At 40.2% G+C, this 23,136-nt stretch overlaps 1 protein-coding gene and 1 pseudogene across 2 annotated transcripts; both read right to left on the bottom strand.

Moving 5' to 3' along the window:
- Positions 1-459: 459 nt before the first annotated feature.
- Positions 460-18,482, bottom strand: LOC129726633 (cytochrome P450 CYP12A2-like; annotated as a pseudogene).
- A 132-nt stretch (positions 18,483-18,614) lies between these two features.
- On the bottom strand, positions 18,615-22,802 carry LOC129726632 (cytochrome P450 CYP12A2-like). Of its 2 annotated transcripts, none has more exons than XM_055683573.1 (8): positions 22,304-22,802; positions 20,229-20,475; positions 20,042-20,158; positions 19,827-19,983; positions 19,648-19,763; positions 19,433-19,589; positions 19,126-19,374; positions 18,615-19,066 (listed from the first exon to the last, which is right to left on the bottom strand). In XM_055683573.1, the coding sequence occupies exons 1-8, from the start codon at positions 22,503-22,505 to the stop codon at positions 18,737-18,739; spliced, it is 1,575 nt and encodes a 524-aa protein (XP_055539548.1). In that variant the 5' UTR covers positions 22,506-22,802; the 3' UTR covers positions 18,615-18,736. The 2 variants fall into 2 exon arrangements, with proteins under 2 accessions (XP_055539548.1, XP_055539549.1); XM_055683574.1 differs by lacking the exon at positions 22,304-22,802 and adding an exon at positions 21,912-21,950 and having other exon boundaries at positions 20,229-20,500.
- Positions 22,803-23,136: the final 334 nt, after the last annotated feature.

The raw sequence follows: 23,136 nt of genomic DNA, 5'->3' as shown, positions 1-23,136 counted from the left end.
GAACTTGCAATTTTATTATTCGAACTATTGTACTATTGAAAATTCTTAAGCCTTGTCAAAACACAAAATTCGACCTCTGATTGGTCTTTATACGATTGCTTTCCCAAGCGCGGTCGGCAGAGTTATGGACCTAGTAAAGTGGGAATGCATCGTTTGGCCTATATAAGAGCTTCATCAGATAATAAACAGACATTTCATCGGATATTAAATTGAACAACTGAAATTTGAAGAACACAAATGAATATTTGAAGAGTTAATATTTTCTCGTTTTGCGCTATAATCCAAAGTTAATTATCTTCATCTACATGCATACTCTGACTATTATTACGTGTTTGCGTCGCTTAGTGTTTGGCTACGGTCATGCAGAACGCAAATAACGGCGCGATGCGATTCGGCAAGACGAAATCTGTTGAAATGTATAGCTCTTTTTCGCCTTAAAAAGAGCTGTACCTTTCACCACGGTAAGGCGAATCGCATCGCGCCGTCATTCGCATTCTTCATAACCGTAACCTTTGTTCCGTTTCCGTTCTATGATGTCGTATTCAATGTGCATATTACAATTCGGCAGCACTTCAACTTCTCATTTGCACAAAATTTAAAAATATTCAATGAACTTTATTCAAAATATCAAACAAAAAGAAATTACAATACTGCCAATGAATGGTCAATGTTTATTTACTAGAAAAAATGACTGACACGCAAGCAGCCGGGTTATCTTTCTTGTAAAAGTATTCTACTTCAATCTTGCGGTCGTGGCTTTGCATACAACTTTCCTGTGATTTTTTGCTCTCCAACAAACGGAACGTAATCAATCGTTCCAATGCAAATTTCGATCCAATTCTGAAAAGGTCGCGTGTTTTAACTAATTCATAAATGCTACCAGTTCACGATTAGTCCTCCACTTCGGTCATTTGGAATCTGAGCTCATTTTCCGGAATGTTGACTATCGCTCGGCGTATCTTCAGCTCGTCATAGTTCCACCGATACTCGAAGAGGCGAGTAATCCGGGCGGCTAAAATTTCCATCTCAAGGTTGGCCATCCGCTTACCGATGCAGGTCCGCGCGCCGAAACCGAACGGAAGATACACAAACGGATTGGCGCTCTTCGCCGACGGACATCCTTCAGCCGGTTGCTTTAGCCATCGCTCCGGCAGAAAGCTCTCCGCTCGGGCAAAATGCTGCTCATCGTTTTGCAGCACCATCCCTGACATTGCAACGTCCGTCTGAAATTTGTGATATAATATAATATTTTAGAGATTTTATTTTGAGATATTACCAACCCCTTTTGGAACTCGATTCAGTTGGAGGATAGATTCTCATACCTTCTTTGATGCACGCCCTCAAGTATGGAAGATTGCGCATATTTTCCGGTGTTAGAGGTGAGTGCTTTCTCGGCAAAATTGTACGGAGTTCTTCTCGCAGCTTCTGCTGCTTGTCGGGGTTCTTCGCCAAACAGTACAATACGCCAATCGATGCGGATGATGTCTGAAAGAAAAATTTCCTGTCTTGATTTCAGAATTGGACACATTTTAGGAGTAGGAATAATACAGTATCAACACCAGCTAGTATCATATCGAATGCCATTAGAATAGCCACATTTCGATCGACCTTCAACAGTTTCTCGAGAACACTCTGGCTGTCACTGGTGGATGAAGGATTTTTGTCCATCTTGATTACTGCCTCGTCAACTCTGGCCATAACAATCCTGAAAACGGAATAGATTTGATAAAATGTTTTATGATGTTACGCTTAACGTGTCAGATCATCGAGAGTTCTCATCAGCTGTCGAAATTTCGGTGTCTTGATATACAGCCATATCGAAGGCAAAACATCCACTTGGTAAGTCCGTTCAAAGAACTGAGGAATACTCTGATGAAAAGGACAGTTTGTAAAAGGATACAATCGACTATTTTTTTTTTCTATCTACACACTTTTACTATGTGATCTGCTTCAGCTGACTGCTGCTCGTCTAGAACTCCAAACCTAGTATCCAAAGCAAGTATTCCCATCGTCTCCAACGCCCATCGATTTAACCACTGATCAAAATCAGCTGGAAGTTCGTGCTTATCGTCGCGAATATTTTTCATGCTAAAAACATCCAAGCGACTCAAAGTAATTTCTACTTTTTAAATAAAATACAGCAACCTACACCTGCATAAAGTCCCTGGCAATCAGGTCCACCTTATCGACATATAATTGAATAATTTTCGGCTGCATCATTACAGGGTTCACAATCGTACGAAACTTATACCATGCTTCCCCTTGTCTGTTTCCAATCCAATCCACCCATGTCGTGAAACACATCCGGCCGGTACTTTTTCCGATAGTAGATAAAACTGTCGAGCGCTTTGCGAACAGGCCATGGTCCCTCCGTCCGAGTCAGCTTTTCAAAATCGTCAGGACTGTAGGATAAGAGTACTTCCGTTCGACCCATGGCTCCCTTGAAGCGTATCAGATCACCGTAATCCTCCCGTAACCGTCGATGCAAGTCGGGTATCGAAATGTTATAGTAGCGTCCTGATGGAGAGAAATGGGAAATGTTTTCAGTTTTATAGTATATTCCGTTATTTCTTAATTAATTGTTCGTTTTAACTAATAAACACACAAATGCAATACAAAGTCTGCTCATAAAGTGTTTTATATATTAAATGAAATTCCGCAACGCAGATGATCTAATTGATATGGTTGCATCATTTCTAAGATAAAAATGATTGGAAATCGTCGAATACGACCTAACAGTGTCCAAGGGGGAAGGATAGGGGTTCAACTCCTCCTTATCGGGTTCTGCATTACTGTTAATAACAGTGCCATTGGAATATATGGTAAAAATTTAAGCCGAATTCAAGAGCTTCGTTTTCATACAAAATTTCAGCTCAATCAGACTTCGGAAAGTGGAGCTTCAAAGTAGTCAATGTTTCACTTTTATGGTCGATGAAAAACAAAAGCACAGAAATTTTGGAAATCGATTTTTTTAACCACTTGGCGTTTGGCATCAGAAAAATGTTTTTTTTTAGTTTCGAAAATTTATTTTTATTTTTATTTTTTTCAACGGTCAAAAAAGTGAAGCTTCGACCGCTTTGAGGCACGACTTCCAAGAGTCTGATTGCAAAGACTAAGTTAATATTTTTGATCTTTGCCAGGGGCTTGTAATTCCTTATTCTCCGTGCGTGCGGAGAAAATAACAACTATACCCGGATTCAAGTCTGTCGCTAGGTTGATTTTATTAAACAAATTCTACTAAAACCACTTCTCCTTGTTCTTTGCTAGCTTTCCAATTCTTACCTTTGAAAATTTTATCGTTGTTCTTTTTTTTTTGTTGCGTACTCATTTTTTGCCATACGGTCGTCGCTGTTTCTTCCATGGAAAACAAAGTGTATCAGCACTTTATACCGGCGAAGAGATGTCGGGAAAATATACTTTTTCAGGCTATGCAACAAAAAATTGCAGGAAGGTCTGTCTGTGGAAATGGAATTCAATGATTTTACATAACTCTAGATAAGAGGCTGTTGCACGATTGGGCTGAATTTTTCATGGTTCTTTTTTTTTCTTCGAAGAGACAAAACTTTTGAGATCTACCGTTAAATGAAATTTGAAAAGCCGATTTCCACTGACTTGAACAACAATTCGAATGGGGTTCTCGACAATTTGACTAAACAACGCAGTGGTTTATTTAAACAACACGTGCGTTACACGGTAAGCGGTATCGCTAATAATAGCAGGAAAACATTTAATATCTTCTGTTGTTCTCTTCTATATTCTCTCAGTTCAATATTCTTCCGCACTCATATCTCTACTTCAACGCAGGTGATCTCGCCAAACCATTGTTATTACCATTTTTATACATGATAGTCAAGTCATTGATTTAGGGAACAGATATTTCAAACTACCACCCATTGCCACCCAAAATAGGTTTTTCTAAAATCTTACCCCAGATACTTACTTACTTTACTTTTATGGCGACAGATCGTTAAGATCCTATGCCGAATCTAGAATACGTCTCCACAAAACTCGGAATTGGGCTGCTACTCTCCAGTCCTCCCTTACACCCGCTGCTCTGGCATCCTCGTCGATAGCACACATCCAGCGCGTGCGCGGTCTGCCTCGAAGTCGTCGGCCTCTATCCGGTTCTCTGCTAAATATTATCTTTGCCGGTCGCTCATCCGCCATCCATGCTACATGGCCAGCCCATTGTAACCTGCCGTGTTTCATTAGCTTGACAATATCAGCGTGTTTGTATACTTCGTACAGCTCGTGATTCATGCGCCTGCGCCACACCCCGTTCTCTAGTTTGCCTCCGAGTATTGATCGCAGGGTTCTACGCTCGAAGACCCCAAGCGCTCGTCGATCTGCCTCCTTCCACGTCCAAGACTCATGTCCGTAGAGCGCCACCGGGAGGATCAGAGTCCTATAGAGCGCAAATTTCGTACGGATCTGTAGGCTACGGGACCTAAGCTGGCTACGAAATCCGTAATAAGCCCTATTCGCCGCCGCAATCCGCCTCTTCACCTCGCGGCTCACCTCGTTGTCACATGTCACGAAAGTACCAAGATAAATAAATTCGTCGACCACTTCGAAAGTATCCCCATCCATCTCCACCACAGCACCAACACCCGTAGAACTACCACGCTCTCTGCCAGCCACCATGTACTTCGTTTTGGCAGTGTTTATGGTGAGTCCAGTTCTCGCAGCTTCCCTTTTGAGAGCCGTAAAGGCCTCCTCAACTGCTCTACGGTTAACACCAATTATATCAATGTCGTCCGCAAAGCCCAGAAGCATGTGAGACTTAGTGATGATGGTGCCGCTCCTCTGCACACCGCTCCCTGCCCTTCGTATCGCACCTTCCAAAGCTATGTTGAACAGCAAGTTCGAGAGCCCGTCACCTTGCTTCAGGCCATCTAACGTCACGAACGCGTCCGAAAATTCGCCCGCTGTCCTGACGCATAATGTGAAACCGTCGAGCGTCGCACGTATCAGTTTAATCAGTTTAGTTGGGAAACCATGTCTTAGCATTATTTGCCACAGCTCGTTGCGTTTCACTGTATCGTACGCCGCTCGAAAGTCTATAAACAGATGATGTGTCTGCAGGTTGTGTTCTCGAAACTTGTCGAGAATCTGTCTCAAGGTGAACATCTGGTCCGTTGTAGATCGCCCCACTCGAAAACCACATTGGTATTCTCCAACAAAGGCTTCCTGCAACGGCCTCAGTCGCTGGAACAGGATACGGGAGAGAGTTTTGTAAGCGGAATTGAGGAGGGTTATGCCTCGATAATTACTACACTCGAGTCTATGTCCCTTCTTGTAGATAGGGCATATGAGTCCTTCCAACCAGTCCGTAGGTAGTTGTTCCTCAGACCATACCCTTAGGATAATCTGGTGAATTGCACTACACAGCCGCTCGCTCCCAACTTTGAAAAGTTCGGCCGGTAAGCCGTCCTTCCCAGCAGCTTTGTTGTTTTTTAGCTCTTTGCAAGCATTCTTCACCTCGTCCAATGTTGGTGGGTCCACAGCTTGTCCGTCCTCCCCAATTTCTATCCTGTTCCCCTCGACGACTCTCCTCCCTTCCTCGCCGTTCAACACCACTTCGAAATGTTGCTTCCAACGCCTGGCCATCTGCGATTTGTCGGTAATCAGGTTCCCCTCCCTGTCATTGCACATGGCAGGTACTGGCACGGTCCGGTTCCTGATTCCGTTGATCGTTCTATAGAAGCTCCTCGTGTCGTGCCTGGTGAAGCAATTCTCCGCCTCCGCGAGGACGCGATCGTAGTGCTCACGTTTCTTACGGCGATGAAGTCTCTTTTCGGCAGCTCTTGACTCCCGGTATTTCTCCCGTATCTGACGCGTTACACGATTAGCTGCTACTAACGTGTTGGCGTAGGCTCGATTCTTCTCCTCCGTCACCTCTAGGCACTCAGCATCGAACCACCCACTACGCGTGGTTCCCGTTGTCATGCCTATCACTCCTCGCGCTGTTTCGCTGACCGCATTATGGATGTGCTTCCACTGCTCGTTCAGGTCCACTCCAGCTGGTACACCGATCCGTCTATCAACTTTCAAAGTATACTCTGCAGCAACTCCTTCCGCTGATAACCTCTGGATGTCCAAATGTATCTTCCTCGCCGATCTCGATTTAAATACATTGGACAACCGGGCGCGAATCTTGCCTACCACGAGATAGTGATCCGAGTCGATGTTTGGCCCTCGAAAGGACCGCACATCTAGACGTCTGAAAAGTGCCGGCCGTCGATCAGCATGTGGTCGATCTGGGAGCAGGCCTCTCCATTGGGGTGTCTCCAGGTGTGCTTCCGAATATTCAGACGTGCAGATGGCCATTCCCCTGGCCGCGGCGAAGTTCACTAGCCTCAAGCCGTTGTCGTTGGTGGTAGAGTGAAGGCTTTCCCTACCAATAACGGGACGAAAGAACTCCTCTCGTCCGACTTGTGCGTTCGTATCTCCGATGACGATCTTTATATCGTGTTGTGGGCACTCTCCATACGTTTTCTCGAGGAGCTCATAGAACTCCTACTTTACGTCATCGGTTTTATCGTTTGTCGGTGCGTACACGTTGATAAGGCTGTAATTGAAGAATCTGCCCTTGATCCTCAATACGCATAGACGGTCATTAATAGGCCTCCACCGCATAACACGCTTCATTTGGTTTCCAAGTAGTACGAAACCGACGCCCCGTTCCGCTCTATCGCCGCCACTGTAGTAGATATGATACTTGAAGGAAGTGAATTCACGTTCCCCGGTTTAAGGCCAACGCACCTCTTGTATGGCTGCTACCTCCACTTTTGCCTTCCGTAGCTCTCTGGCCAGAGGCCCCAGATTACCCAAGATACCATTTTTATTTTAATGATGGCGGCTTTTGTTTTCTGGAAAATAACCTAAGGAGGTCAAACACCATCCAGTATGAGTTTTTTCGAAATCGAGATGGTGCCCAGAGGGCAGAAATTAATTTAAGGTCATTCTGAAATACAAAAGGGCGACCTCTGGTTTTTGCTGAGATGAACCGAATTACGCCTATCTTTTTTGTGGAATCAGATTTTTTTTCATGGGCCAGGAATTTCTTTAGTTTCTACTTAAAAACAAACTTTGGAAATTTTTAACACTGTTGTTGAAAAATTGTTGATACCTTTTCAAAACAGTTTTAAGGTAATTTTGAAAACAATATGGGACATTTTTAAGATCTTTTTCATTTTTTTTTTGACAGGATCGAGATTTTTTTCGAAGATGTTTCCAGACATATTTAGACTCTCGTTGAAACATCTTCGGGACCTTTCTGAAACATATTTAAAACATATAGGGTATTTGTTCCATTATTCATCTCATTATGCCGATATTCACGAAGAATACACGGATTAACCACCAAATTTTCACGAAATCATTGAACAAATAAACAAAATACGCTTACATGCCCTCATGGAATTGCCCAGCATTGAAAATTTATTAAACTTAACTAGATTTATCCTAAATTTTGTAAAACAAACCATTTTTTACAACGCTTTCATATCTATCTCAAAACTATAATCACTGCTCAATTATTCATCTCACGACGCCCCCATATACATCGCACTGATAATCATGAGTGAATTACACTTTCATAAATGAACGTAGCCGCAAACCGCCGTTTTGCACATAAACATTCACAGTGGATACCTAGGTAACCTACTAAGGTTACCTAGGTATCCACTGTAGTTATTTACTTGCAAAATTGGTAACCTAGGTGATCACTGTAGTGCTGTCGATTTATGTCAATTATGTCGGAATAACTCAACATTTTCAGTATGATTTTTTCGTATTAACGGAAGCTGATTTGGCAACTTTTGATTATCTTCAACCCAATGAAAACAGATGAAAATGCATACAGTTGAAATTTAGGATTTGTAAAAAATTATCTCATATATTTCTACTAATTAATGTTTGTTTTTGGAAATTTGAGTTGAACATTTAAAAGATTAAAGTATTCCTAGTGAAGTGAGTGATTTTGTTCATGGGTAAAATTAAAAGTAGTCTGCTAATGATGATAAAAACTTTCGTTGACTGCTAAACGAGTCTCGTTGTAGCCGTATAGAACAATGCGCGAATTTTGTTTTCTGAGGTAGGTGATTGAAATCAATGAGTTTTCGAGTGCAGATGCCCGACTATCATATCAAATTTAGAGCTTTTAAGTGAGTTCTTGAGAATTCTACTTTAAGAAAAATCTGAAGTGAACTAAGAAGAATCCATTCCAAAGATTAGTAGATTGGTTTAGTCAGAAAATTTGCGTTTTGTTTCTGTTTTCAATTGGGTTTTCATGTTGCATAAGATGAATATATGGGCCCAGATGAATAATGGAACAGTTCCTCTGAACACATTTTGGAGACATTTGTCAGCAGGTTCAAGGAAGTTGTGAGATATATTTTAAAATATTGAAATACATCTTTGAGTCTATTTCGAAACGATTTTGCTTGTCATTTTTGGAATATATTTAATAGGCTATTGAAACATTTTTAGACTATTTTGGGTTTATTTTTTCATAAGATTTGAGACACAGTTTGAGATATATATGAAATTTTTGGGATTTTTTTCAGAAATTTTTGAAAGACTGTAGCGTCTGGTTTGCGACGTTTGCAAGATATATTTGAAATACTGTCAAAACAACTTTGAGACATATTGAATTTTTTAAGAATTCAAGATATAATATGAGCAGTGTAGTAAATACTTCCGAGCAATTCCTGGTACAGTCTACTAATTAAATCAACATCGGTCGACGAAAAAAATAAGACTACAACCAGGCTTCTTCCGTTCTCTTGATTTTTGCTAAAATTTTCTTCTCTACCTGCCAAACCCCTTGGAGAACTAGACTTGCTCTTACACAGAGGGAGTAATTATCCACATTTGGGTGTAGAGTATTTCAGTCGCAGAGTTCCTTTCCACTTTTAATCATCGCGTGTTAGGGGTAAACATTTGTTTGCTCTCTCAGTTCAAGAGGAAGTAGTTTTCGTTAGCTTCTTCTTTACTAAAAGAGCAGTTGGCCAAATATCAAAACATTCAGGTTCACATTGAAGCCACATCCTAACCGTTTTCGAATTTATTAATATAGGAAGATTCACAACTCACCATGGGTGTGCATTCTGCAGAAAGTTCGATTTTATACTGTTTATGCCGCACCCCAGAGCGATGAGAACGGTAACGCAATGCTCAGTTGATTGCCGAGCAATTTATTTCACTTTTCTTGCGTGCGCGGATGAGCAATTTACAAGAGTTTCACTGGGTTTTTGCTCTGTCAAATTAGGAGCGTTTTTTTCGTCAGAGTCTGCGCTCTCTCTACAGCAGATGGTGTGATTTAATTGGAAGAAAGCTCACAGTTGTTAAGAGAGAAGAAAACTGTTTCATTATGTCTCTTTCGAAGAAATTTAACATATCCACAACTAAAAACGACAGTTCATAGAAATATTTTCCTTTAGCATAAACCAGTAGCAAAATAAGATCAGTACAAAATTCATGTCGAGAAAAAGCTTTATCCGTATCAGTTTTGCAAATTTTCACTGTCGGTGATAGGTTCTCAGTTGAACTGCGAATATCAGTTTCAACACGAACGAGCTCTAAGTGATAACTACGTTCAGCTCCAATCAGTTGACAGTGATAATGCTGACTGGCAGCATTACTGTGATTTCGCACACGCTGTGTAACTTTAGCGATGTTTATGCGGTGGAGGATGAAGATGCCTACCTACTTTATTGACTTCATGCAATAGATCAGCTCAGATCAAATATTTTCGTTATTATACAGGACATACCATTCATTTCACTGACATGATTTTCACTGATAATTGACTCGAGTGACATTCAATTTCAGCTTGAAGAGGGTGAGAGTGAAACTGCTGTTGTATCATTTTCATTTTGCAGTGTCAAAATTTCGCAACGTGCATGCATACGATAGCTGAAAAAAGGTGACGTCAAAGGTCGGTCAAAAGGGGGAATTAAAACCGGTTATTGTAAAGTTCAACGCACACCCGCTTACGAACGAAAACTGCCTCTGACTCATTGACTTCGCCGCCTTCAAGAACATGGCCTTACATAGTACTTGCTTCCAGCACACCTTCCAATATCGGTACACCTAGAGATCACCACATCAGACCAAATCGCGAACCTATCATGTTTTGATTGGCAGAAAACAGTTCTCGAACATTATCGACGTCTGAACCTATCGTAGCGCAAACGTCTTTTCTAACCACTATCTCCTGTTGGTCAAAATGCGCAAAAGACTTTCGGTTGTGAACAACATCTGCTATAGCCGTCCGCCGCGGAATAACCTGGAGCGACTAAAACTCCCCAAAGTCATCACTGAGTACGTGTAAAGCCTTGAGACAGTGATGCCAGATGAGGGAAAACTTATCGAAGCTCCTCTAGAGGTATGTAAAAGCAGCCATTACCAACGCAGCAGAAGATGCAACTGGGTTCGTTGAGAGGAATCGACGTAATGAATGGTTCGACGAAGGTGGTCGGACGAGTCTAGACGAGAATAATGCAGCGAGGGCGTTGCCACTGCACCAAGGGATTCGTTGAAACGTTACGTGATATAAACAAAAACGAAGACAGCAGACCCATCATTTCCGGAACAAAAATGCCACCTGGGAGAGCTGGAGTTTAAGAAAAAGGGGCAACTGTATCGCTAACGTAAATTCTACAAGAAACTGAACGCATCCCGCGCAAGTTTGGTGCCGCAAGCCGAAATACGTTGGGATAGAGATGGAGGAATCTTGACGGATGAAAGTGAGGTGATTGACATTGCAAGAAATCTATACCTATAAAAATGCAGTCCGGTCTGTCTGTCTGTCTGTCTGATCCATATAGGCTCGGAAACTACCGAACCGATCGACGTGAAAATTTGTATGTAGGGGTTTTAGGGGCCGAGAAAGGTCCCTATGATAGTTTGAGACCCCTCCCTTTTCTGGAAGGGAAGGGTCCCATACAAACGAAATACAAATTTCTGCACATCTCAAAAACTAACCAAGCAAATGAAACCAAACTTGGCATGTGGATGTTTTTAGGAGTAGCAAATATGTACATATTGGTTCGACACCCCTCCGTCTTCTGGAAGGGAGGGGTTCCATACAAATGAAACACAAATTCCCCCACAACTCGAGAACTAACCAAGCAAATAGAACCAAATTTGGTAGGTGGTTGTTTATAGGGGTAACAAATATATCCATAACGGTTTGACACCCCTCCCTCTTCTACATGGGAGGGGTCCCATACAAATGTTACACGAATTTTGCACAGCTCGAGAACCAATCAACCAAATACAACCAAATTTGGTATGTGAATGTTTTTAGAGGTAACAAATATGTCCATATCGGTTTGACTCCCCTCCCTCTTCTGTGAGGGAGGGGTTCCAACAAAAGAAATACAAATTTCTGCTTATCTCGAGAACAAACCAACTAATTGAAACCAAATTTGGCAGGTGAATGTTTTTAGGGGTAACAAACATATCCATAATGGTTTGACACCCCTCCCTCTTCTTTAAGAGAGGAGTCCTAAATGAAACTATAATTTCGCACAGCTCGAGAACCAATCAAGCAAATATAACCAAATTTGGCAAGTAAATGTTTTTAGATGTAACAAACATGTCCACAATGTTTCGACACACTTACTTCTACTGGCATATCTCCAAATACTATTTCGAAATCTAAGATGGCGACTTCCGGTTTCTGAAAAACAGCGGCAAATGACCGCATACCACCCAATATGGGTATTTCCAGAATTGTTATGATGCACTGAAGCCACAAATCGACCTCAGACAACATTTCGAATTGTAAGATGGCGACTTCCGGTATCTGGAAAACAGCCGAAAATGACCAAATAACACCTAATATGAGTGTTTATTAAACCAGAATGACGCACAGAGGCTAGAAATTGTCTCCAAATGCCATTTTGAAATCCAAGATGGCGACTTGCGGTTTCCGAAAAACAGCAGCAAATGACCAGATACCACCCAATATGCGTATTTCCGGAATTAATGAAGCACTGAAGCCACAAATTGAACTCAGACAACATTTTGAATTGTAAGATGGCGACTTCCGGTGTCTGGAAAACAACCGAGAACGACCAAATACCACCCAATATGAGTGTTTCTTTAACCAGAACGATGCTCAGAGGCCAGAAACTGTCCCCTAATGCCATTTTGAAATCCAAGATGGCGACTTCCGGTTTCCGAAAAACAGCGGCAAATGATCAAATACCACCCAATATGGGTATTTCCGGAATTGTTATGACACACTGAAGCCACAAATCGACCTCAGACAACATTTAGAATTGTAAGATGGCGACTTCCGGTGTCTGAAAAACGGCCGAAAATGACCAAATATCACCCAATATGAGCGCTTCTTTAACCAGATTGACGCACGGAGGCCAGGAATTGTTCTCAAATGCCATTTATAAATCCAAGATGGCGACTTCCGGTTTCCGAAAAACAGCGGCAAATGACCAAATACCACCCAATATGCATATTTACGGAATTGTTATGATGCACTGAAGCCACAAATCGACCTATCAACTTCAGCCAACATTTTGGATTGTAAGATGGCGACTTCCGTTGTCTGGTGAATAACCGAAATTGACCAAATACCACCCAATATGGGCCAATATGATGCACTGAAGCCACAAATCGACCTCAGACACCATTTTGAATTATAAGATGGCGACTTCCGGTGTCTGGAAAACAGCCAAAAATGACGAAATACCACCCAATATGAGTGTTTCTTAAACCAGAATGACGCTCAGGGGTCAGAAATTGTCTCCAAATGCCATTTTAAAATCCAAGATGGTGACTTACGGTGTCTGAAAAATAGCCTGAAGTAACCAAATACCACCCAATATGTGTATAACCTGATCCAGAATGATGCAAGGAGCTTAAAATTGACCTCAGACACCAGTGTGAATTGTAAAATGACATCTTCTGGGAAACAGCCGAAAATAACCGAATACTAATAATATACTAATACAATGCTAAGCATTGACCCTGGACACCATTTTGAATTCGAAGATTACCACTCTCAGTTTCTGAAAAAAACAACGAAAATAACTGAAATGCATTCAATATATTTCCGGAATAGAGGTGATGTACAAAAGCTAAAAGTCGAGGATGTTGTCATTCCGATAAAACCAATCATTTCAAATGATATAAACAAATCGCAAGGAATCAATGAATTTGAAATGTTTAAAATTATTAAATTGAACACTACAATAGGCGAGACGAAGTTTGCCGGGTCAGCTAGTACTACAATAAAAACCTGAATGGCGCGAGGCACAAGACCAAGACGGTAGGAAGAACGACATCGTTAGTACGGAAGAACGACATCGTTAGTGCGGATGAACGAGACATACCGACCCCTACGATAGGTGAAGTTGAGGATGCCATCAAGCAGCTCAAGAACAACAAATCAGCTAGAAAAGATGGCGTGGCAACTAAACTTATCAAACTGAGCCCGGATAGATTAACTCCCTGTCTACACTAGCTAATAGTCAAGATCTGAATTACAGAGCAGCTACCGGAGGAGAGGGTAATATTCCTAATATACAAAAAAGGCGACAGTTGGAATGTAAGAACTACCGAGCGATCGCGACGCTCAACGCAGCCCACAAAATGCTTTCCCAGATCACCTATTGCCCTCTCTCACCGCTAGCACGAAGATTTGTTGGAAATTATCAAGTCGGTTTTGTGGATGGGCCATCGACAACGAACCTGCGACAAATCCTCCAAAAGTGTCGCGAGTATCAAGTCCCCACGCACTAGTTTTTCACCGATTTTAAGGCCGCTTACGATACTATCGACCGTGCAGAGCTATAGAAATCATGGACGAAAATGGTTTCCCTGCGAAACTGACAAGACTGATTTGGGCCACAATGGGTGGTATACAGTGCTGTCCAATGAATCCATCCAGTTCATCTGCTTCGCTGACGACGTGGACCTGGTCGGAAGTCGAACAAGAAACCACGTGTACGGCTACATGGGATTAGTTTGCTATTCTCAGTGTACAAAAATTCAGCAGCTACCACTTTGTATGGATCGATACGGTGCAGGCCACGTCCTCACGATCGTTAGGGTAGAGAAGGATGTTGAAGAAAGGAGATGTAACAGTCGTTGTTGTCGGAGACCGAGTTTACCTCTGCATCTCCACGACTACGACGGAAAAGAAGGGTTATGTCACCGTGGTAAGTGACTAAATCGGAAAGTTGCGCGCGGATTTAACTCATTCCGAAGACGAACGATGAGTACTTCACTTGTCAGTCCCCGTTGGTCTATACGAACGACGCGCGCGAATACAATTCACCACCCGAAGCATCCAGGTGATTAAATATTTGTTTATTACTATTCCTGAAGATACTCTGGAAATATACTTCAGCAGGCGCGAGGTTGACAATTTTACGCGCAATCATAAAAGCAGCTTGGACGATCTTCGGCATAGCGATCAGACTAAGTCTATCTCTGCATTCCTGTGACTGCAGTGGAAAGGTTTGTGTTCACCATGGTGGTTGGCGGAATCAGATAATGTTACGCGTGAAGCTGGCTTATTACGAAAACGAACAAGCGGAGAGCATCTTCCTTACCAAGTATTGCGGTTCTTTGCATACATCGCGCGTGAAAAAGCAACCAGGTATTAATCCTGAGTAACTTTAAACAAGCAAACCCATTTTTACCGACGCGGTTGTTTGGGGGGGACACATCGCGTTTTTCTAGTCACGAAATTATCAACCGAACGAAATTTCGGCTAAACGGCCACAGAATAAATATCTGGGTATACCTCGCGGATACACTACATTTCGAAGATATTTATATTAGCAGAACTTTCCCGGGCCGGAAACGCGTTTACGCCGAAGCATTATGCACTACCGCTCTATTTCCTCATACTGATACATACACTCGGGGTCGAAACATTTCACGTCGATTCTTTCTTAGTTCATCCAAAGCATTCAAGAATCCAAAGCCCTAATAACTTGAAATCTGCAGATAATGCAGGTATACATATTGGTCAGGATATAGTTTTAGGTTTTTTTTTTAGGACGCGGTTCGTTGGGGGGTACACATCGCGTTTTTCTAATCGCAATACAATACTTTGTAAGATTCTGTCCAAATACAGTCATACCTCGATATAAGGCAACTTTATTTTTATTTTCGTTACGTTATATCGAGTTACGTTATATCGAAGCAAAAAAAAATTTGTTTTCAATTTATGCAAGAATGTTATTGGTTACTCAAAGATGCGCGAAAACCTCTTCCATAACCTATCAGTATTTTTAAACATTTCTTATGCCCATTTAAAAAAATATTTTCAGAAGCAAAAACAATTTTTTTTTTCAATTGATAAAAGAGGTCGCTCAAAGTTGCGTGAAAACCTATTCCCCATCACCTATCAGTATTTTTAAACCATTCTTATTTAGGACAATTTTCAACAAGCAAAATTTTTTTTTAATTGATACAAGACTGTTGGTGGTTTCTCACAGATGCGCGAAAACCTATTTCCCATTACCTACCAGTATTTTTAAACCTTGTTATGCCCATTTAGAGAAAATTTCAACAAGCAAAAAAAAATTTTTTGTTTTTAAATTGATGCAAGACTGTGAATTGTTTGCTGAAGGATGCGTGACAACTTATTTCCCATCACCTGTATTTTTAAACCTTCCTCATGACCATTTTGGACAATTTTCGCATTGGTTTCATTGGTTTCAAAACATATATTTGAAACAATTTATAGCCCAAAAACAGTTGCTGTACCATTTATTTTCAATTTTAATACATTTTAAAAAGTTACGTCGTATCGAGGTAAAAGTTACGTTATATCGAGTTACGTTATATCGAGGTTGCCTTATATCGAAGTATGACTGTGTTCATAAAATTCCTCAATTACAGAACTTATTTCCGAAAAAACAGATTGTCGGCCGACACCGACTTCAAAGTAGATAAGTTACTGAATCTTTCGGAGCCAAAAGTATCGAAATCGGATGAAAATTGTCAAAGATACAAGTATTTCAATTTGTGGGTACCCCGTCGAGCACACAGTGGTTAATTTAATTTCGTGAATACTCATTTAAATATACATATTTATATGATACATTGAGAAATTTAAATTTTTTACTATAGAGTTGATCATTTACAAACTATTTAAATCTATAAATATAAAAATGGAGTTCTGTCTGTCTGTCTGATCCATACAGACTTGGAAATGACTAAACCGATCGGCTTAAAAATTTGTGTGTCGAGGTTTCTGGGGCCGAAGAAAGTTCTTATGATGGTTTGATACTCCTTACTATTGTGCATAGTTAAAAAGGCTTACAAACTTTTCAGTGGTTACAGAATAATCGTTATATTCCAAAAATTTTCCAAAGTATTGTTATCAAAAAGTGAAAAGGAGGAAGAGGAGGAGGAGGTCGATAAACATCAAGTATAAAGCCACGTAGATGAACCCTGCTGGAAAGACTACTGCAAAGTCTGGAATGAATAATTCATAAAGTTATAAATAGTGATCTAAACGTGTTTGTCATGAGTAATTATATAAATCAAATACCAAAGAGACAACTGTAAATCATTCGCAAATCATTGAAATGGCATCGAAGAATCACACAAATATATTGTAACAACAGACAACTCACAGAATTTTGAAGTTTTTTTATTTAATTTATTCGAACAGAGATAAATATAACCCACAAATCTCAACACTTCATTTTTGAAAATAATTTCAAAGAGCCACAAAAAAGTTGAAAAAAAAATCTATGAAAAATATCAATGCTTCTTGGGTAAGTTTTTCAACACAAACAACAATCACGTTATTAAGCTGAATAGGCTTATTTCAAATGGTCTGGCAAGGCTTAATTATGTACTTGGGACTGCTTTTCGATAAAAAAAAATATTTCAGAAGAACGCATTGAAAATATTCAAGCAAAGTGCATCAAATTTATCGGAAGTTTAAATTCTACCGTTAACAAAAATTCAAAACTTCAAAGAGTACTTTTTCGACGCACGAACAAAGTTTCAAAAATCTGGAAGCAAAATATGTGAGGTATCACGAACGAAATCTATTTCTAGGTTTGTTGCGGGCGCAATATTTTTCACAATCATTCCTTCTTCATCTAGAAAACCAAAAACTCACCTCCAGGCAAAAAGTTCCTAAATGCCTGAAACGATTCCGGTGTAGGAATGGCTTCATAAGGCTTTGCATTCGCCCACTCCGAGTCGCCAGTTGATTCCGAGGATGCCACCGTTGCCGGTTGTGTCTGGGTACTGCGAAAACGGCCCACTCCGACCACTAGGGTAACGGGGGTATTTTGAATGAATATTAGAAAACTATGCATGCAACATTGAATAACACACCTAAAAATCATACTACACTATAATTTTCGGCGAAAAACTGGTTCTAGGTAGTGTTATTTTGGAATTAGTTCATACATATTCAAAGTCATGGCTGAGTCAACCCAAAGCCAAGAGGAAGTGGTAATATACAAGTCAACGCCCGGAAGCTATAGTAACAAATATGTATGCTTATGAAACAATTCGTTGTTGTAGTAACATCAATAAAATGTCCTAGAAACAGTTTTTATACTCTAACATGTTGGAAAAAGTTAAAAAGTGGTTAAACGCATGGCCGAAATATGTTTGCCTCTTTCTGAAGCAAACATATTTTGGCCATGCCAAGTTTTGACATCTCTTTGATTACCGTTCGGCCGTTGCACGTGAACAAAGAAGCAGCTTGTGACAATTTACAGGTTACTACTTCTTAATTTATCACATTTAACGATATAAAATTAGATGAGAATGCTTGTCAAACCGCTATAAGCCAAATCATTTCATTTTTAGATACCTAAAATTTACAAAAATTCACAGCAGAAGGATGTTCTCCTCAAACCCACTATGTTTGCTCTAAAAATACCGATGATGATCTTTAATATAATTAGTCCGAACTATTTCCATACACGTCTGTAGATATAAAGGTGGGCCAAAGTAAAAATTTGGTGGACCAAAATATGTTTTTAGTACTTCGTAGAAATTTTGATATTTCTAGGATATTTTTCAATATATTGCATTGTTGAACGGTGTATATTAAAATAGACACTTAACTTTTAACAATGGTATAATAGAGTAGGTATTTATTTTGAAAAATTGTGTTTATTTTTATTGAACTGTGCGAACACTTCCCAAAGCTGGCCAAAATACCCCCGTTACCCTACATGTTTACTAGTTAGCCATCTGGAAGCGTTCAATTTCACAGTACCGAGCAACATCGTGAATGTCTAATGCACCGCCGCACTTCTGTATTATCACGTAATTCACTTGTCGCTTATCAGAGGCATACTGAAACTACTTCGCTGAATGTATCTTGTTCGTTTTTTCTCATATAGTAATATGAAGAATACTGTCAACGCTATACGCTAAGTTCACTTCATTCACAATTAACATCATTTTTATCACCTAACTGTGAACAAGAAACAATAAGCGTGTACTTTGTATGGTAGTGTTGTGCAATTCATTGAATGATTGCTGCACTCGAGTGCGATGCCAAATTACTCAACCGGTGGCGTTACTGATATCAGTATGTGAAAGAAAAAACTCGCTCCTTTTTTGGTATCAACGTAAACAAATGCTGCTTATCAATTTTTATTGGACCTCAATTGATATTGATTTGTATAGGGATTCTTTTGGTTGTATCATTGGTTTGCAACACTTATTGCATTTACAATGAAAAAAATTGAACCACAACGAATTATTTATCGACCTCCCTCATTTCGAACTTCAGCTCGTTGTCCGGAATGTTGACTATTGCACCGCGAATCCTCAAGGGTCCATAGTTCCACCGGAAGTCAAACATGCGCGTAATACGGGCAACTATAATTTCCATCTCCAGATTAGCCATCCGTTTGCCGATGCAGGTTCGGGGACCAAAACCGAACGGAAGATACACAAAAGGGTGTGAGTTTTTTCCTGGACAGCCGCCGGTTTCCTCCTTTAGCCAGCGTTCCGGTAGAAAATCGTTTGCCCGACCAAAGTACTGTTCATCCTTCATTAACAACATTGCTGCCATCGCAACATCTGTCTGCCAGGGGATTTAGGAAATTACAACCCAATTATATAAAATTCAAGCGGGTCTCTTACCCCTTTCGGGACTCTGTAGCCCTGCAGAACCAAATCTTTTCCTGCTTCGCGAAGGTTTCCAGCAGTTGGAGGACAAATACGGATACCTTCCTTGATGCATGCCCTGAGATATGGCAGGTTTCGCATATTCTCCGGTGTCAATGGAGAATCTTTGTTAGGGAGAATCGTACGAAGTTCCTCACGCAATTTCGCCTGTTTGTCTGGATTCGTGGCTAAACAGTGAAGAATTCCTATTGTCCCAGTTGCGGTCTGAAATAAAGTTAAAGGACTAACCATTTGTTCAAGAAACGCCAATCAAAACACATACTGTGTCAACTCCAGCCATAAGCATGTCGAATGCCATCAAAACAGCAATATTCCGATCGACTTTCAAAAGTTTTTCCAATACGCTCTGATTTTCATTATCCACTGAAGGATTTTTATCCAACCTGACAACAGCATCATCCACTTTGCTCTTAACCATTCTGAAATTAATTAGTAGATTTACACTGGTCTATATACATGTAATATACTACATCGCACCCTGTAAGATCATCGAGAGCTTTCATCAACTTTTGGAATTTGGGTGTTTTAACGATTTTCCATACAGAAGGTAAGACATCTAGTTGATATGTTAGTTCGAAAAATTGTCGGATATTCTAAGCATATAATATACATTATCACTCAATACAAGCTTCATGAAAGTATCATTTCAAACCAACCTTCACAATATGATCGGCTTCTTCACTAAGATTTTCACCCAGTACTCCAAGTCTGGTATCCATGGCTAGCACCCCTATCGACTCCAGAGCCCAACGATTCAACCATTGATCAAAATCGGCAGGAAGTTCGTTTTTCTCGTCCCGTATACTCTTCATACTAACCAATTCGAAGAGCGAAAATAACATTTATCTGATAATACCTACAAAATACTTACATTTCCATAAACTCCCTGGATACCACATCAACCTTATCAACGTACAACTTTATTGTTTTCGGCTGCATCATTACAGGATTTACGACTGTGCGAAATTTATGCCAAGGTTCACCATGTCTGTAGATATAATAAATCAACGATAAATTTTAGCAGAGTTCACTTAACTCAGCCTTTGGCTCACACTTACTCGGAAACCAATCCTCCCAAACCATGGAATACTTCCGGTCTTAGCTTTTTCCGATAATAGATAAAGCTATCCAGCGCCCGACGGATCGGCCATTGTCCATCCGCTCGAAAGAGCTTCTGGTAGTCATCCGGATTGAAGCTCAGCAGCATTTCTTTTCGGCCGAACGCTGCCGGCATGCGGAGCAGATCACCATACGTCTTGCGGAAAAATCCATGCATCTCCTGTAGGGTAGCATTGTGAAGAGAGCCTGCAGGTGGATTAAAAGTCAACACCTTGAGGAACAATTATAAAAATCTAATTATTTAGATTGGAAATAGAAGTTTGAAATTTAGTTTTGGTTGACATGGTAATGATCCAGAAAGTTGAATCTCTTATGCTTTTTAATTTGAAATCACTGCTTAACAACATTATTGAAATATTATTTTTCTTAAATAATTTGAAAACAAAAAGTTGCGTCACATTTTTCCTTCTAAACTTCTTGGCGAAAGTTTTATAATAATTTCCTGAAAATCAAAAATTTTAGTCACGTAGAAAAAAGCGACCTGGTCGAAAATAAAATCAAAACTGATGACGCTTAGTTTTAATAATGACTATAAATCTGCCCATAATTCAAAAATTGGCTAATATGCCAGAGAAATCTGTAGAAAAATTCCATCCGCCACGTATTTTTAACACAGTAGCCGTTTTTTTTCAATTATAAACGAAAGGTCAGTTGACAAAACGGTGTGCAATTTGGCTAATATCCATACGATGTGAATTATATCGTACTCGTTGATGATGGAAATGGTTTTAAATTTAATAAAACAACACGAAAGCACAAGTGAGGATTAAAAGGACGACGAGACAATTGTTACGTGCTGCAATATAACAATATAACGAAAATATTATTATTCATGGTAATCTCACAATCCACTTTCCTATTTTTTCTCATCAAATCCAAAATGAAATCTGAATATTCTTTTTATTAATATTGCTCCTAATCAAAAAGCTAAATATCATTTTTTTAAATGTAAAGATTTATGACAGAAGGAAGCAGTCACACGTTTTGATCATTGGGTTTCGCAGCACAACAAATAAATTCTTGTAGCATCAAATATTCTTCGTGAAAAAGTCAAACTTGATGCAAGATCCTTACGATCGCTCACCTGTCGCCAGTAACCACCAAGCTACAACACACTTTCGAAAGATAGAAGAAACACAGTACAGTAATAATACACTGGTTCGTGAACATGCCACAGGTTCATATTGGATATTAGCCAACTTCCCAATTATTTTGGATATTAGCCAAAATTGTTTCACGTTTGCTGCCTTTGCAAATGCATTTTTTAACAATCGGCTTCCGTAGAGATCTTGTTTAGGGTGTATACCATCACGAGAAACTGTTTTCTCGATTCTGGTAAAAATGGCATATTAGCCAATTTTTGAATTATGGGCAGAAATGTTCTTTCTGTCTTTCAACTATTTAAGCAAAATGTGTTTTTTAACCGGTTACGCTCAGGGGCTTTCTTTGCAAATCGAAATCGCAGACAACGGAAAAGCGCATCAATTTACTTTACACCGATCGTGTCCATTTCCAGCCGTGAAAAGGTCCCTGAACCCAATCAATAGCTAACCAACCGTAGCAGCAAACCACAAAACCTAAGTGGATCACGTCTAGACTATGGAAATCAATAACCAATTTACCGTCGTTTCCTCTTTGGCTTCCATGGTTACGCGCTATTGTTCGAATGCGCTCACAGCACTTGGCAGTCATTCAATATTTTTCATTATTTTCCAATGATATTAATGCAATATCATCTTGTAAATTGCAGCACGAACGAAATGTGTTTTGTGCGATGTAATTTATTTCCTGGCAATTGATTTTTAAATAAAGATCTCTCGAGTTGATACAATTTTTTTCGCTATTTTATTTTCCCACGACAGCATGAGTAGCTAAAAAAAGTTCATCATCACACGCGAGTTCATCACCACCAAACAACACGTTCACGAACGAAACAAAAACCTGTTATCATCGGTGAAGCTATTTACTGGTTCGCCTCGTTCAGCGGTGTGGGTAACGACGTCACAAAACTTACCTCCGGGAGCAAAATATCTAAGCACAGTGAAATTGCTTGGTCCAGGAATATTTTCGAACGGCAAAGCATCGGCCCATTCGGGATCAACGGTTGATTCCGGAACAGCGTTCACCGCATTCGGAACAGCTTGAACACTACGACAGCGAATGATGATGGTCCGGGCTGAACAGCCATCGCTCAGTTTCACTATGCTGCGCAGCATACTGAACTTGTATAAACAGTAGACAAGGTCAACCACTTATTAATCCAAAAAATGCACCTGACTTGCTCGCTTATCGGTCACCAGTCGACTACTAGGCTGTGAGCTTATACCACTCGCGCTGCCTTTCGAAATATCTCACCAGATAACGGAATCGCTAAGCGTTTTCTAGATTGCAAATGACCTGCGCAAACAAAACACACTCAAGCTTATTCGCGTGAGTCGAACTCGGCTGTAGGTAATAATGTTGTTTGCTAAAGCTAATTTTTGACAGTTCGCATGTAGCACGGTGATCTGTCTAGCAGTGCTCGCGTGAACAAGTGTATGCGTGGACTATTTATTTTTTTGTTGTCGTTTTGTTTCTGCACTCCCATTCACGCCGTGAAACATCATTACAATTGCGTCGCGGCGCTTGTGACATAACGATTAGAAACAGGCAGAGTAGGGTGATGATGTGTGTGTGTACAGGCGGCCTCTGTGAATCGATTCAATGTCACAGAATGAACAAAATATGCTTAATCATTTTGGCCCTAGCTGTATACTGATAGATATTTATATTTTTAAAATCAACAATTCAATTGTTGACCCAATCTTTGTTACGTTACTATATATTTATTTGCTCTCCCTTTCTTTC

This window comes from Wyeomyia smithii, chromosome 3 (assembly GCF_029784165.1).
Source record: "Wyeomyia smithii strain HCP4-BCI-WySm-NY-G18 chromosome 3, ASM2978416v1, whole genome shotgun sequence".
NCBI classification, from domain to species: Eukaryota; Metazoa; Arthropoda; class Insecta; order Diptera; family Culicidae; genus Wyeomyia; species Wyeomyia smithii.
Note: the sequence above shows the minus strand (reverse complement) of the source record. Positions and strands in the feature narration are given on the sequence as shown.